This window comes from Curcuma longa, chromosome 10 (genome assembly GCF_044706935.1).
Source record: "Curcuma longa cultivar G26 ecotype Majalengka, Jawa Barat chromosome 10, ITB_CL_G26_1.1, whole genome shotgun sequence".
Lineage (NCBI taxonomy): Eukaryota > Viridiplantae > Streptophyta > Magnoliopsida > Zingiberales > Zingiberaceae > Curcuma > Curcuma longa.
The window spans coordinates 3334425-3351303 of record NC_133870.1 but is presented as its reverse complement, the minus strand read 5'-3'; the positions used below and the strand labels follow the sequence as shown (position 1 = coordinate 3351303).

General features: G+C 41.0%; 2 protein-coding genes and 1 pseudogene across 2 annotated transcripts; all 3 read right to left on the bottom strand.

Annotated features, from left to right (window-relative positions):
• Positions 1-5433: 5433 nt before the first annotated feature.
• On the bottom strand, positions 5434-6321 carry LOC141836095 (E3 ubiquitin-protein ligase RSL1-like). The gene has a single exon (XM_074723504.1). The coding sequence runs from the start codon at positions 6319-6321 to the stop codon at positions 5434-5436; it is 888 nt and encodes a 295-aa protein (XP_074579605.1).
• Positions 6322-7317: 996 nt separating this feature from the next.
• Positions 7318-9107, bottom strand: LOC141836473 (pectinesterase-like; annotated as a pseudogene).
• Positions 9108-13422: 4315 nt separating this feature from the next.
• On the bottom strand, positions 13423-15443 carry LOC141836615 (pectinesterase 3). The gene is made up of 2 exons (XM_074724119.1): positions 14391-15443; positions 13423-14211 (listed from the first exon to the last, which is right to left on the bottom strand). The coding sequence occupies exons 1-2, from the start codon at positions 15412-15414 to the stop codon at positions 13526-13528; spliced, it is 1710 nt and encodes a 569-aa protein (XP_074580220.1). The 5' UTR covers positions 15415-15443; the 3' UTR covers positions 13423-13525.
• Positions 15444-16879: the final 1436 nt, after the last annotated feature.

The window sequence follows — 16879 nt, the reverse complement described above, 5'->3', positions numbered from 1 at the left end:
ATAATAGATTACTCTGAGCCAAGAGGAGGATAGAAATTTGCCATGGATTGTTTAGTGCAGAGCTTTCTTTGATCTAGGATTATGATACTGATCGATACCTCAATCTTATTCCAGGCTTGACTGCATCGGTGCCTTTGGGTTCGAGTCCGATAGAGTCGGATGGTCAAGTCAACATGAAACTAAAAGAAAGAGTTAGCACGAAGTTGAAAGAAAAGATGTTGCCTTCTCAAGACCAGAATGACTTAAAGAATAGGGAGTTGAGTGGATCAACTTAGTAAAATCATAAGCACTTCAAGTAATTTCAGTCACTGTTTCAGTCTCTTTTTCTTGCTGTACACACCTCCCTTTGTGTACCAATTAAATAAACTCCCCCTTAGGTTGCCACGTGTACTGACAGATGGTCAAAGGTATAAGTTGGTGTAAGGCTGCCATTGGCTTCTGTCAAGGACATGGTCCTGTACAAAGGACATGCCTAAGTATGGACCAACGTTGACTTTCTCTCAGACCTTGCATGTCTAATTTTCTCTCTTTGACAATTCCTGCCAAACCCTTGCTTAAGATATCATTGCTCCTGTCAAATCCATGTTTAAAACATCATCAACAAGAATGATTAGATTTAAGAGGTAGAGGAATCGGATCTGAGAGAGATATTTCCATGGCTCGGATCTACATGTAGAGGATATTCTTAGATGGGAATGTTCCCAAGTTGCAAAGTCTATTTCGGGGACTTTGCCTTCTAGTTGATTCTCTGCCTACTTGGTCAACTCATGTTTAAGACATCATCAACAAGAATGATTAGATTTAAGAGGTAGAAAAATCAAATCCGAGAGAGATATTCACAAGCGGGAATGTTTCCATGGCTCAGATCCACATGTAGAGGTAAGAGTATATTCTTAGATGGGAATGTTCCCAAGCTGCAAAGTCTATTTCTGAGGACTTTGCCTTCTAGTTGATTCTCTGCCTACTTGGTCATGTCTCTAGTTGGCACGCGTAGACCTGTCTGTGTATATATGCTTAGGTGATAATTGTGAGGCATATCACATGCATCCCTCATTTAGCCTGACCGAGGAATAATTGAAAAGGCTTGGCTGCGAACGTGGCCAAACATAAATGATGCGGGTTGACACCTCTAATTTATACCTATCAAAGACAATTAGAATTATGAGTCTGAGAGATTAGGCCCGGGAGGGGTATTCTCTAGCGAGAAAGTTCTCGTAGACTCGCAACTGGGTCAATGAGCCAATTACGAGTCAGAGACCAAATTAACAGTTCAACCAGCGGTGGTTCAAATCACTAGTTAAACAGATATATATATATATATATATATATATATATATATAGTTGTGATGTGTTGTGCGCCTTCCTGTGTGCGATACCTATCCACAATTGAGTGCGTGAGGCTCTTGGATCACTTTCAGATACCCTAACTCGCTTGGGCGAGCACTAAGTCGTAGACACTGCGCGCACGAGAAGGCGCACAACATATCATTTTTGTGTGTATATATATATATAAACGTTGGAACCGTCAGTTAACTAACAGTTTTGACTGTTCGGGGAGAGGGTTTTATTTTGTTTTTTTATAACAATTGACATTATTTGATAAGTTTTTTGCTATTATAATTTAGTATCTATTATTATCTAAACTATATAAATAAGGAGCTTATTTCATCATTTCTACACCATATTCTATACTCTTATCTTTCAATTCTGAAATCTCGATCGCTTTCGACTTCCATTCTGAAAAAATCCCAGTCAGTCTCATGGACTCAATCCCTGGGAGTGACCGGCTTTCCACGGATTTCCCACTGGCCACCAGGGTAAATCGAGAAGCGCACACAGCGACCAACCCAGATGTCCAGCATCCTCACCAGGGTAAATCGGGAAGCACACACAGCGACCAACCCAGATGTCCAGCATCCTTTGAATCCCCATTTGGAAAAATTTCTACAAATACGCCGTAGCTGATCGAACCGCAGGTGTCTGGGTCACAACCTGGATGTCCTACCGTTGCACTATTTCCCCAACGACTTCCATTCTCTAATTATAATGGAAGGAGGAGGTAATTTCAATCTCGAGAAGGTAAGGAAATAGTCAATCCGAATGATGATCACGATATTCAATTTACTAATGATGAGCCTGAGTAAGTTTCAACACCCGAGATAAAAGTACCGATGGTGATACTTCTAAGTTCTGGATAATCCTTTAAATCATTTATTATTTACTAAATATTTTGATAAAGTTGCTCTTCCATCTGGAGAATTATGTATAAAATGTAAGTATGACAAAGCTTCTTGCAATTTTCAATTGAGTAACATTTATGGGTCATTGAAACGACACATCAAAATGAAGCACATGACAAAATATAGAATAAAATTTTCTCAAATGTAATTATCCAAATTCTCCTTGACTAGTGGAGGTACCGATTCCAATTTATATATTTTGATAATAAATTAAGAAAATCGTTAGCTAAGGTTTGTTTTTATAGAATATTTTTTTTAATTTTGGGTGTAAATGCACATTTAAAGATTTTACTAAAGAATCACTTAATATATCTACTAAACATGTTCCTAGAATAATAATTACTCATACAATCAAAAGATTAGCAAGACAATGAAATTTTTTTAATAAAATTTTTTTATGTTCTGATATTTGAAGTGATCATCAACAAACACATTTATATATGAGTATGACATATCATTGAATTAATAACTCCTGAAAATTTAAAACATTTATTAGTCCTATAGTTTTTGGTGAATTGCACAGTGCTCATAACATTTCTCAATTATTATATTTAATTAAAAAATATAGATTAACTTCTAAAATATTTTTAATATCATATGATAATGTTAATTCTAATATTGCTTTTAAAATATTTTCAATATGTTATTGGTGGGATATTTTTTCATATTCAGTGCATATATAATGTTTTAAATTTATGTGTTCAAGATAGATTAAAAATTTTAAAAAATTAAATCAAACTAATTAAAATTATTATTTCTTATTTATGATCGTATCATACTATAATAAAATAATAAGCTATATTTTGTAAAAGTAATGGAATGAGACCTAAAAAATTTTCACATGATGTACCAACACATTGGATTTCAACCTATCAATTTATTACAAAATTTATTTTAATATAGAGAATTATTATGTTTATTTTTTACACAAATACTAATAATACTAATATATATTTATTTTCATATCAATAAAATATATGTAGTAGTATTTGTGAAAATTTAAAAGTATTTAATGATGCAATTGAATAACTTTCTTGTGTTGATTATCCTACTTCATATTTAGTTATGGTGAATTTTTTAGTATAGTATTAGTTTTAAATGAACATAGTACAAAATAAATTTTTATCTTCTTGTATATTAGCAATGAAAATAAAATAAAAATTATTTTTAATATTCTTAAAATTTATTTAGTTGCATTTGCTTTAGACCATACTTAAATTAGAAGTTTTATAAGAAATATTAGTTTTATATTATGATGTTTTAATTTCATTTAAAGATTCTTTTTTTTCGTTGATCCGGTTAGTATTATATATTATACCAAAAATAATTTATATAAAATTTATAAATATTATAGTATAAAATATTAGTATTAGAAATAGTAATTTAAAACTTACAAAAACATAATATTTATTAAAAGAATAGATGAAATGTCCATGAGGATCCTTAAGTTCTAGACAGAAACTTGAGGATTATTTTAAACTTCTATTAATTTTAGTAAAGAGTGAGTCAGATTTTGATATTCTATAGTAGTGGTCACAGAAGACTCAAAGTTTTCCCATCCTCTCCATAATCACAAAAGGAATTTTAGCTTATTGGATAAACGACAATTTACTTTGTCTTCCAACTCTTTGGAAGCTCAATCATTACTTGATAATTGGATGAAAATTGAAAAAAAAAATAATATAAGAAATACAACTTTTAGATGATGAAGTAGACGACTTTGATACGGAAGGAATGAACACTATGGGAACGGGAACTGAAAGTGAGTAACATCACCACTTCATAAGATAAAAAATAAAAGATAAGCGAACTACATAAGCTTTGATTCCCTATACTTTAAAGGAGGTGATGACCCTAGGGCATAGCACAAACGGTGGGTGCATGATATTTTTGACGTAATGGTCAGGGGTCAATCCCTATGAGATGATTACCTATATTTTTGACGCCGTCATATGCCTAACGCATGTGTACCTGAATTAATTTTTTTCCATATCCGTGATGATGACTCTAGAAGGGTCGTTGAGGTAGCCGATCTATTTTTTTTATTTTTTTAAAGGATGTGTAGACAACTTTAAAAAATTAAAGCCATTCTTTATATATAACGTTGTTCGATGATTTTGCTGTTACTCCAAAACCCCTAACTTTATCCAATACTTTTTTTTTCATAATCCACTCTCTAAGATCCCTTTTGCGCCATGTGCTTCAAATTTTCCTCCTTCCTCTAGAAATACTTTTTTTTGTATCGATGCCTTTAACATTCATTTGGAAAAAGTTTATTTGAAAACTCTTAGATATATTGATTGTAAATGAATCAAATAGTTATGAATAAATTTAATATTTATTTAATAAAAATTTATTTATATTCATTCAATACACATAAGATCAATTAAATGAGCAAATTTAAATACTCGTTAAATTAAACGAACAAACTTGATCAAACACATATATGTTTAGCTAGTTAATATTCGTAAATAATATTAACGAACACTATTTGTGAATAGCATTCATAATAATTTTATGATGAATATTTATAAATCATTAAATAAAATTCTTATCAACATATTAAATAAGTAAAATAATTTTTAAAATGAACAAGTAAATTTGTATTATCAAACTCAATAACTAACAAAATAAGTTTAAAATGTAAATATTTTAAATAATCAAATATGCTTGAATTGAGTATTTGATAATATCTAAACGAATCAAACTCAAATCAAGCTTGAATCAGACTCAAACTCAATAAAAAAATCAAACTAAACTTAAATAATCATTTGAATGGCTTGATTTATTTTAAACTTGACTTAGCTTAACTCAATTACCTTATTAAAAAAATTTAAACACCATAAAATTTAACTTGAGTCACCTTGTTGCCTACTTAGACATCAAAAAATGAATGTTAGACTCGAACGATAACCTTTTCAATATATTAGAAAAACCACTTCTTGATTGGACAACCATTTCATTTACTTAGAGCTCAAAACAAACCATCTTGTTTTCTAAAAATATTTATATATATAAGGAAATGATTCTTTTTTATAGTCATCTTCGATCGTGTAATTTTGATAAATTGATAATATATTTTAAATTTATTGTTATTTTAGTTTATATTGACAAAAAGCTAAATGTTTTTATGAAGCTCCCTTGCATCTATCATGTCGATACTCATTCAGCGTTTCATTCATCGGTCAATCTATCAGCCAACCACGCACGCATGAGTTTTCACCCACTGGGACCCACATCCGTAGCAGAACTCGTACCCACACCTGCACGTGATGTGCAGGCAGCCGGCGGTCTTCTCCACGAAGAACTTGCACTTGGGGCACCGCCTCCACCCCTCCTTCTGCGCCACCTCCATCAGCAGCAAGTCCTCGCTCCTCCTCTCGTCCGCCCCCAGCCTCTGGAACTCCGCGCAGCTCAAACCGGCGTGCCATCCAACCTTGCACGACGCGCAGAACAGGCGGCTGCAGTGCGGGCACTCGGCCTGCCTTAACGCCCCCACTCCGCCGTCCTCCTCGTCCACCACCAGCGCCGCGGAGCAGTCCTTGAACGGGCAGTAAATCGGGTTCAGGCTGAGGATGGCGGCCTCGCACACCGCCGCCTCCCACCGGTCGAGCACCTCGCCGGGTATCATGCCGCGGAAACTCTGCGGCTCGAGAATGCTCCTGCAGTTGACCTCCGGGCAGTTCACCGTCAATATATTCTCCTTCACCTTTTCGCCGACGTAGCGACCGAGGCAGTCGCGGCAGAATGAGTGGGAGCAGACGCCGTTAGTGAACATATCGGCGTCGGAAGGGGCGTCCATGCAGATCTTGCAGAAGAATGATGAAGGAGAAGGCGAAGCCAGAGACGAAGACGAAGCCGAAGCCGAAGCCGAAGACTCACCCTTCTCCTTGATGCTAATTAAGGTGGAAGACGGTGGCCTAGCGATTTGGGATGCAGACATGAGAACTTCCTGCAACCAAAGTTGCTCGGCGTACTTCTCGTCGGAGATCGGAAAAAGCTCTTCGCCGGCGGAGGACAGCGCCGAGATGTACGCGTCATCGACCAGGTGAGTCAGATCGGAGAACTGCTCCGGTTCCATCTTTGAAAAGCAAGTTACTCGATTTAATATGAAAATTCCTGGCTCTACTGCTGGAGATCCACCGAAAAACTTGGCTCGATCTGTATATATATAGAATCAGAATATGCATAATTAATAAAGGCTTGAAACTAAAACGTCAGGATTATGGAAGATCGAGGAGTCAATTATATTTTAAAGTAAGAATGGATTTGTTTTCTTAATCAACCTTCCAAGAACATTAATTATCGTTGTCAACTAGCATAATCCCGATGCGTTGGGATTTTTTTAGCGTTCTTTCTATTTTCGGTAGAATTTTATATATTTTGCCAATAACTTGACATAGGAAAATTAAAATTCTATTTAATTTTTTATCTAGTAAGCATGATATTATATTTTTATTCCATTTATATTCATGAAAAACCTAAAGATTTTGTCATTAGAATACAACAAGTTCATTCTCAAGTGTATAATAATAATAATAATAATCAAGTAAATGTTACCTTGACACACCTAATTAATTACCATCCTTTTCTTTCTTAAGATAAATCTCAATTAACCTTATTAACTATCTCTGAGGATAATCAGTTCGATTCCACAAAAATTTTTCACAGGTCACCAAAATAAATCGAGAAGTGTTACATGCAGTGATCAGTCTAGACGATCAATATCCTTTGATTGCATTTCCTATTTAAAAAAAATTCTACAAATACACTGTAACTGGAGATGTCCTACCACGACACCATACCCCGGGGACTTCCTCTCTAATCACATTATCATTATAAGCATTTGACCATTAATTAGTTTGCTATTAGATCATGCAATTATTACTCTTGTTGGGCACTTTGAAACATCATTGGATTCAATTCTAATGGTGGTTCTATTCACTGGATCATGATCAACAACTATCAATTACCACCTTCCTTCAAGTTTCATTCATGTCTATGCCTATGCCTATGCCTATGCCTATGCCTATGCCTATGATCATCAGCAAATCTCTGTACTGGCTAGAGACTAGACTTATAGTAGGCCGCCGTGGTAAGGTACGGCGGTGGAGGTCAGCCACACCTCCGCCGTCGTAAAATTATTCACGGTGAACTGGAAAGCATCCGTCACGTTCATCAGGCTGTGGCCCGGCCACTGCACCCTTCCGCTCGTCGCCGCGCCTGGTCCGTAATTCTGGTACTCGCCGTAGTAGAGCGTGCCTAATGCGAAGCTCCCGTTCCACGCCATCCACCCCGCCGCCTCTACCATCCCCTCGATGTACGACTGCATGTACACCGTCCTCGAGAACTCCTTCCACGGCCGCCCCAGGAAGGTCTTCGCCGAGTAGTTCCCCGCCGCCAGCTCCGGCGCCGCCCCGATCGTGCAGTTGTGGATGGAGAAGCCGGTGCTCTGGTTGCGGCAAGTGCGGCCCTGCGCCGTCACCACGTTCGCCTGCCCACGGAGAGGTCGGCGCGCGTAGATGCGGCAGTTCTGGAACACGGCGGCGGCGTTGCCGAAGATGAAGTCGACGGTGCCGTGGACGTCGCAGTCGCGGTAGAATTGGCGGTTCGAGTGCGCGTAGAGCGTGTCCTGGTACCCGAGGAACCTGCAGCGGTAGAAGACGGAGAGGTCGGCGTTGTTCCGCATCGCCACCGCCTGGTGCTTCGCTGGCCCCGCCGTGTTCTCGAAGGTCATGTCCTGGGCGATGAACCGATCCCCATGCACCGCTGCACCAAACGTTCGCCCACATTTTGATCTCGTGAACTCTTTTCATCCTCAAACCAAGATCGAATTGAATGCGACGAGAGTTGGTGGATGCTCATGCTCTGCTCACCGAATGTAGCAGTGTTGAAGGTGGTCCAGCCGTCGGCGGCGTTGCGGTTGGAAGTGATCACAGTCCGGTCGGTTCCTGCACCGATCAAAATCAGGTTCTTTTTGTTCTTGGGCACGATCACGTTCTCCTGGTACACCCCTTCGCCGACGTAGATGGCGAAGTAGCCACCCTCTTCAACAGTAGTGTCGTTAGGAGCGAAAGCGATGGCTTCCCCGACGGTGGTGAAGTTTCCGGTGCCGTCTTGGGCCACCCTCACCGACTTCGACTGGTTTACAGACACCGCCACGTCGAGTTCACCGTCGATTAGGAAATCAGCCGGAGCGGTGCTCTGACGTCCAGCATTGCCTGGTCAAGAAACAGAGTAAGGCGGCGAGGTGAAGTTACATTAGATTATACACAGATAACCTCATAACCTCTCACCGGCGTTGGATGAGGGCGGTGCCGGGCGGCAGATGAGGGCGGAGGCGACCAGCTCGAGGGAGACGTCATAGAGCCGGTTCTCTCTGTCGAGGTCGGCTCGCAGCTCGGGGAAGCTCCTTGACTCCTCGAGCCCGTCGAAGCACGTCTGCTGATTGGTCACCACCGCGCTCATCAACGATCGCACTCGCGCCGCCGCCGCGACGTCCAACGCGTCCTCGCTCAGACCCAGTATCCCCTGCGCTTCCTCCAGGTAGTCGACGGTGAGGCTCGTCAGCGTGCGGCAGTCCTCGAGCGCCCCGGCGCCGACTCCGCCTTTACCTTGGACGCCGCCGGCAGTTACGTCGAGCAAGCCGACGGTGCTGCGAGCCTGCTCCAGCGCTTGTCCGACGGAGTGCCGCCCGTGCTCGTACCGATTCGAGGGAAGCTGCGCCGCCGACGGAAGGGTGCAGCAAAGCTCGCGATACAAAGAGGCCCCTCCACAGGTCTCCCCCGGCGATTCGGAGGCGGAAGAGGCGGCGACGGCGATCAAACAAAGAAGGAAGAAGGCAAGAAGAGCTCCCTTTGACACCATTGAAACACGATGGTACGATCGACAAACAAGTACGATAGCACATCTATATATACGATCAATGCGGCAACAAAAGCGCGTCGATCGACTTCAACTCCTATTTAAAAAGTAAGAGTTGATGAGTATGAACAGACGATGGAAACCGAAGGAAACAGAAACATAGCCCACTGCGATCCGTATAGTTACGTGAGCTGCCTTGGACGCAAAGGTAAAATAAGAGCAGTAGTTGGTGGAGAGGTTATAATGACTGACTCCAGGAACAATACAACGATCGACAAAAACAGAAACTCATCCAGATGAACAGACGAAGCTTCTCCCTCTCCCTCTCCCTTTTCAGTTTTCAAGGTAGAGAAGTTGCATTGAATGCTGTATCTTCTTTGAAGCATAAGTTGAATGCTATATATGCATCGAACGAGCTAATTGATGGCAGTGGATGGTCACCCTGTTCAACTATTTCAGGCGTCAGCTGGAAGAAATGGTTAAGCAGCTGTTGCAGGAGGGCTTTGGATTGTTTCAGTTTTTGTAGTCTGAGAATAGTTTGTTGATCTAACTTCTGCATTGGAGGACGTTCTTTGTTTCTTGAGTAAAAATGGAGACTTCCTATTTTTCAATTAAATAAGATGAACATTATATTTTTCAATTAAAATCAAATATACATCCCATCCATTTAATATGAACTATCCAAATTATTTTCATTTTAACAGCTTTTATAGTAGCTACCTACTAAGAAGTTACACACGTTTGATCATAATTAAATTATATTTATTTAAAATATAATAAATATTATGAAATATTTATTATGTATTTTACTTGTTAAAATATTATTTTTACTAACTATCACTGAGAAGGAAAATCAAAATTATTTACAGTTACCATTATAAAAGTTAATAACTAACTTCTACATATGGTAGAAGCTAGCAACTAGCTTCTATGCACTTTACAAAAGCTACGTGTTAATTTTTATATGGTCGATCGTGATCAAATAATATTCATTTAAAATATAGTGAGTGTTCAGAAATCTTCATTATTTATTTTACTTGTTGAAATATTATTTTAATCATGTTATCACTCAGAAAAATAAAATTTAAATGATATAAAATTACTTTGATAGAAATTGACATCTAGCTTCTATAACGTGTAAAAGCAACAATCAGTTAGAGAAGTATAACTGATTGCTAACTTCTATACGATCGAATGATAAGATAATATAAGAATATTTTAGATAATTCATATTAAATGAGATATCTATTTGATTTTAATTGAAAATAGGTCACACCCATATGATAATTTTGTAATTAATGATGAATTATTCTTTTGAAAATGAATTTTTGTCCATGTTTTTCTGATTTTTTTGTTTGATAGTATTTTTTTCTTATTGTAATAGAATTTATGTGTAGAGTGATACTGAATTCTAGAGGGGGGAAAAGAGTAAAAGTGATCATTAGTTGTGGTCCTTTGCGATGGTACGATAATAATAATAATGCCTACGCTGGCTGAATTGTTATCCGAATACACGCCCCAGAAAGAATAAGCACAACTTCTCCGAATTCGATGCATCAAATTGAAACGCAACATGGTCATGGAACACAGCGAATATCATCTAGTTCTTATTGTTAGAAATTGTCTATATTAATTTTATTGTCCGAATTCTATCGGTCAGCACATTGATAAGTCGATAATTCGAGCTCGTTGGAGATATTGTCGAAGATATAAGGAATTTATTGAATTTTAAGTTTTTTAAAATAAAATTTAGATTTATTTATCGAGATGACTTGAATTGATAATATTAAGTTGTCATACAGGGAAGGATGAGTTGTCTGTGATGACTGAACTGCCCGATATGGCTGAACTATACCAAGTTCGGCTGAGTTCTCAAGTGCAGAGCTGGTTGAGTCCGACCTGGTCAAGTGCCGAGTTGACCTGCCAAGTGCTTCAATCGAGTTGTCGAGTGTCCGAGCTAAGTTGCGAGTGCTCGAGCTCATCGAGAGTGTTGAGCTCGCTAAATGTCAAACTCGTCAAATGTCGAGCTCACGAGTCATCGAGTCACTGAGAGTCGACTTGGTTGAGTCGTTGAGAGCTCCGAGTGGTTGCGTCACCCAACTACTGAGTCGGTCGGGTCTGAGTGAGTCATCAATGCTTGAGCGCCAAGTCGAGAGAGAAACATATTGAGGCTTGCATTTGATGTAGTTTCCTTAAAATATATTCATCCCCTTCGATGGTACTTTGAGGTCATGTTGGACTTCTATTTTTTAGGATACAATGACACAATCACGTACACAATCAAACACTGATTATTCATGGCGAATTGAATCTGTACTCAAGTACTATCACAGGAAGACTGCCGAGCGAAATACATGACCAAAAGGATGAAACTTTTAGAGATGAAAGTAGATGGAGTTTCTGCTCAGTACCTTTGTACATCTGTCTATGGTTGTAACTTCCTTATAGGAGCTCATACCCTTTGTAGCATTAAATGATCGAATAAAAGCTATTTATCGCCTTTATTTGACCCAACTCGAATGCCAGCCGTTGACCATTAATGGTCGGTTGTATGCGTTCGGGCGATTACAGATCCACTATTAATGCTGATTGTTTTAGGCTCGACCATTAATGCATTGTTACTCACTTGAGCAAGTAGAAAAATGAATTCAGGTAAAAATTGATCTACAAAATTTTACCCTAATCGATCCGACATTTGATGTGCATAGGTTGTGTTCGCACACAAGTCACCTAGGTTCAGTGTAATTCGGGCCCTATATTTGCACTCCCCATGTGAGTCCACGCATGAGAGAGAACCTCTCCTCGTACATATTCACAACTTTAATGTTGTGATTCAACATAAATCAACCATCAAGCCACTCATTCTCTAATGTGAGACTAAACTCCCTCAACTATTGGATTTCTCAATTTCTAACATTTTCAATCATCCTCCATATGAATGAAAATAGGGTAGGTGATAGCATTTAACAGTTGAGGCATGTATATGACAAATAGGTATTATCCTTTAAACATTTCTTTGTGAAGACATGTTTGCTTACTAGTTGACCAGTAGACGCGATGTCCTTGAACTGTTTTACCGTTTGTGTAAGTATTGACATATCTCACCTAGGACTCTCTGTGATACAATTCAGTTTTTATGTATGTGTTCGGTCTTGGCCATAAACACGCTTGATTTTATGAGAAGTTTTAAGAGTTATGTCTTTCAATTCTTTTCGAAGCGACCTCCCATTTCTTCCTCACATAGGTGACATCTCAAGAGTAATCCACATTATTTTATTGGATCATTAAAAATCTTATGCTTAACCTCCATCCTTTATGGGTATCATCGATCTATTGGGTAGTTCCTCCACAGTGATTTACTTAGTCAGAACAGTTAGATTGTCCCATTGAATCTAATTCTTGGGATCTTCAGTTAGCATAGATTATGCTTCTTTTGCATCAACATATTCCACAAGCATCAATCTCATTCCTCATGAAGAGAATGCAATTACCTCTTTATTTAATCCTTTGATTTGCAAATCCGTTAGGTTATCATTTGCTTTACATAGTTAATAGTGATAACTCTCGTTGAAGATAGTTGTCTAATGGTATTGTGTCTACAACGTATATGTCTAGACTTACCATTATACAGATAGTTTTGTGTCTGATCAATTATCGATTGACTATCACAATATATGCAAATTGTCGATATGAATTTTAGTCATTTAGGAATATCTTCCAAGAATTGACATAATTATTCAATCTCTTTATTACATTTGTCAAGAGCTACAAACTCAAATTCCATCATGGATTGATTATTGCAGTTTGCTTAGAGGATTTCCACAAAATAGCTGGAGCTCCCAAAGTGAATAAGTATCTACTTATAAACTTCGAGTTTTTCATGTCAAATATCCAATTCATGTCACTGTATCTTTCAATCATAATATTATATTTGAGAAGTGTCCTAAGATAATTGTCTTATGGTTGTACTATTTATGAGTGCGCATTCTGTGTTTGATTGAATTTTAAACTCATTTACTAAATGTCCACAATATACAATTCATAACATGAGAGAATTTGTGATTGGATCATAACTAATGAACATTTCTACATGTACAATTATGAATGTATTGAAATTATCTCTAATCGATAAATTAATGAACACGGACGTCATCAATTTTGAACCAATTATTTAATAATCATACATATCGATATTCAATTATTTATTAGCTATGAAAATTATTTTCCCAACGATCCCAAATATATATCATGCAATCTAAACAAATTAAATTTAACTTTACTATATTGCACAACATGACCAAACCAATAGTTCGCTTCTAATAATATTTATATATTGGGATTCTCTTAACAACGAGGAACTTGATACAACAAGAATTCAGCAGAAATCAATAAATTAAACTAATTGCTTTGCTCATCGATCGTTATCCCAAGTTTGATTGGAATTGCACACCGGTGGCTGGAATCCAATCCCCGCCGCTGATCAACGCCTCCACCGTGTACTGCTTCGCCTCCGCCTCACTCATCGCCGGGCTGTATCCCGCCCAATGGATCCGGCCGGCGACGCTCGACCCCGCCCCACTGTTCTGGTACTCGCCGTACCTGATCGTGTTCGGTGGCTCCTCGCCGACCACCCACGGGAGCCACCCCGCCGGGTCGATCACCGACCCGATCTCCGACTGCAAGACCACAGTGGTGGAGTAGTCCTTCCACGGTCGTCCGAGGTAGCTCGGCACGGTCACGTCGGCGTCGAACCGCTGGATGGAGCAGGCTTGGAGGGCGAAGCCTGTGTTCTGGTTGGGGTCGAACTTTCCCTGTGCTGTCACGGTGTTCTGCTGGTGCAGGAGCGCCTGCTTGGGCCGGATTTGGCAGGCCTGGAAGGTGGCGGCGGCGTTGCCGAAGATGAAGTCGACCGTGCCGGCGATGTGGCACTCGCGGTAGAATTGGCGAAGGGAGTGTGCGTAGAGGCTGCCCTGGAAGCTGTCGATGGCGCAGCGGAAGAAGACGGAGCGGTCGGAGCTGGAGCGGAGCGCCACCGCCTGGTGCTTCTCCGGCCCGGCGGAGTTCTTGAAGCCCATGTCCATGGCGACGAAGCCCTTCCCCTCGGCAACTGGTGGCATGGCACAACACTCCACGTCATTTATCTTCGCAATTAATTTACTAAAAAAAGAAAATACGAAATTTATTTTTTTTTAAAAAAAGAAAATATGTAGTCGATGTTACTGTAATCTCATGGAAATTATTATTATTATTTTTAAATAAATAAATATAAAGATAGGGGGTGTGTACTGAAGGTGGCGGTGGAGAAGGTGGGCGTGCCGCCGACGAAGTTCAAATTTCCCTCCACCACCGTCTTGTCCATGCCGTCGCCGATCATGACGACGTTCCACTGGTCCTTGCCCACCACCACCTGTTCCTCGTACACTCCTCCCTTCACGTAGATCACGAAAGCCTCCTCGCTCCTCCGCGGCGCCAGATCCACCGCCGCCTTGATGCTTCTCACCTGCCCGCTTCCGTCGGCCGCCACCGTCACGTTGGGCTTCCGCTTCCGTTCCGCCTGCAGAGCCCTACGCATCCACCCCCTCCCTCCTCCTGCCGACAGAAGCCGCCTCCTGTGCAGGGGAAACCTCGACTTTTCCATTACCCCCAAAATCCCCGTCGCGATCGCCAAGCTGTTGCTCGTGTACTGCGTCGCGTTCGCCGTCGCCGCCTCCATCTTGCCCAGGAACCCGCCCGTGGTGCCCTCGAACCCCTCCAGGCACGTGTCCTGATCCGTCAGCGCCGCGCTCAGCCACGTCCTCAGATCCTCGATCTCGGACGCGTTCAGCGTCGCCTCTCCCGCCGCCAGCCGCATCAACGCGATCGAGTTGTTAAGCCGGTCGGTCGCGCTGCCGAGAAGCTCCCTGCAGTCGCGCAGCGCCGCAGCGAGGCGCCGATCCTTACTCGGCGGCGCGAATTCGGCCGCCGCGGCGGAGGCGGCCTGCAGGGCGTCCATGGCGACGGCGAGGGAAACGCCGAAGAGCTCCTCGGGGTCGTTGGTGAGGTTCGCCCCATTTGCGGCGGAGACGCTGGAGAAGCACGAGGCCGGGTAGCGCGTGACGTTGCACATGGCCCTGATGGAATCGGCGACGGACTCCGGCGAGGGAGAGCGGCCGCGCTTGCTCACGGCGATGGTAACGGCGACGAAGACCAAGAGGATAGCGGCGGTGGAGGCGGCGATGAGGATGAGGCGCCTCCGTGTGGCGCTGCGCAGGCGAGTGTCGACGATCTCGCTCACTCGACCGTAACCTCTGAAGAACTTGACGGCATCCATAGCCAAAGGTTTCTCTTCCTCAACTCTGCTCGATCTACTGGCGCTGTGCTTTAGCTGGGGAGTTGGAAGCAGGGAGTAGTATTCAAATGGAAGCAGGTAGGTTTGTTATGAATGATTCTCTAGTTTAACGCCGGGGTTGGTTTCATCGTTGACGGGAGATGCAGCAGTGGACAAGAGACTTTCACATCAGCTCAAACCAAACCTTTTCATTTGTTCTTTGGAGCAATTATTGACAAGAATATAGACACTGAACCTTCTTTCCTTGCTTAATTGATTTGTACGATTTGCAGGTGTTTGTAGACCTAGACTCTAGGCGAAGTCAAGCAATACCCTCCTGCGTCTTGATCAACTACAGTTTTTCAATTTACCTCCTCACAATTGATCATGGGACCGTGTGGGACCACTAAGATGACGGATCCACCTTTTTGCAGAAGAGACTCTTGTGTTTGCTTGCACTTAAGTAACTGTATGGGAGGGGAGCAGCAGGGCAGAGTAGAAAAGCGACCTGTTCTCCGGGGAATGATGTTTCTCGACTTTGAATTTGTTGTAGCTGCATGGCTGGGAGAGTGATGATCTGAAAGTGCCTCAGCGTGCTAGTTGCTTGAGGTCGCTGAAACTGGTCCATGCATCTAACATCATTTACAGAGAGAGCGACCACTTGTGTAGTAGATAGCTGCTCTTTAGGTTTAGGCATGGTTCGAACAGTCATGAGCTTGAGAAGACTCAGCTCGAACTGGTTGTCCATGTAACTTTCTCTAGGCATGGTCTCCCATTGTCTTTTCCATCCATACTAGTGAATCGAGGCATATTTAAGTATGGTCCCATACATATCCTATTTAGATATTATTTCCCATCTACTCCCATCATTTTTTTTCCGATTAGGTTAGGTATCCAAGTTTGCCCCGGACTAATCTTAAGATGGATGGTCCGATCACACAGACCAACTCATTTGATAAATCCGAAAAATGAAGATGGATCTCAGAGAGTGGTCCAACAACACTAGTGGTTCGAACACCATAGACATACGGTAGTGCCCTTGTATGGAAATTGAATCCTTCTTGCATGAGTTTATTATGCCCTTTCGCTAGTCATCTTATTGAGCCTCGTGGGGCCATCTACTATCATCATAAGTCTTACTTGGATTGGGTATTATTTTGACCAATACACTGTGGATGATCAAGTCATCGGTTTACGAATTGGTAAGTACACGCTCCTCAAAGATAGCTGCCGAAAAAGATGAAGAGACTTGAAAAACATTCAAAAAGAGAGTTAGAATGGCGCCAGGATGGGTTCCGACAAACCACTCTGACATTCAAATTAGAATTTTACATGAGGAAGGAGTTTCAATAACTTAGAAAAATTAGGGTTAATGTGTGCGTACTTGTGCCCATAGGTATGTGCAACCTTTTATAATAGTTGATCTCCGAAATATTAACATCCATTTAGAAAATATTCTGAGATACCA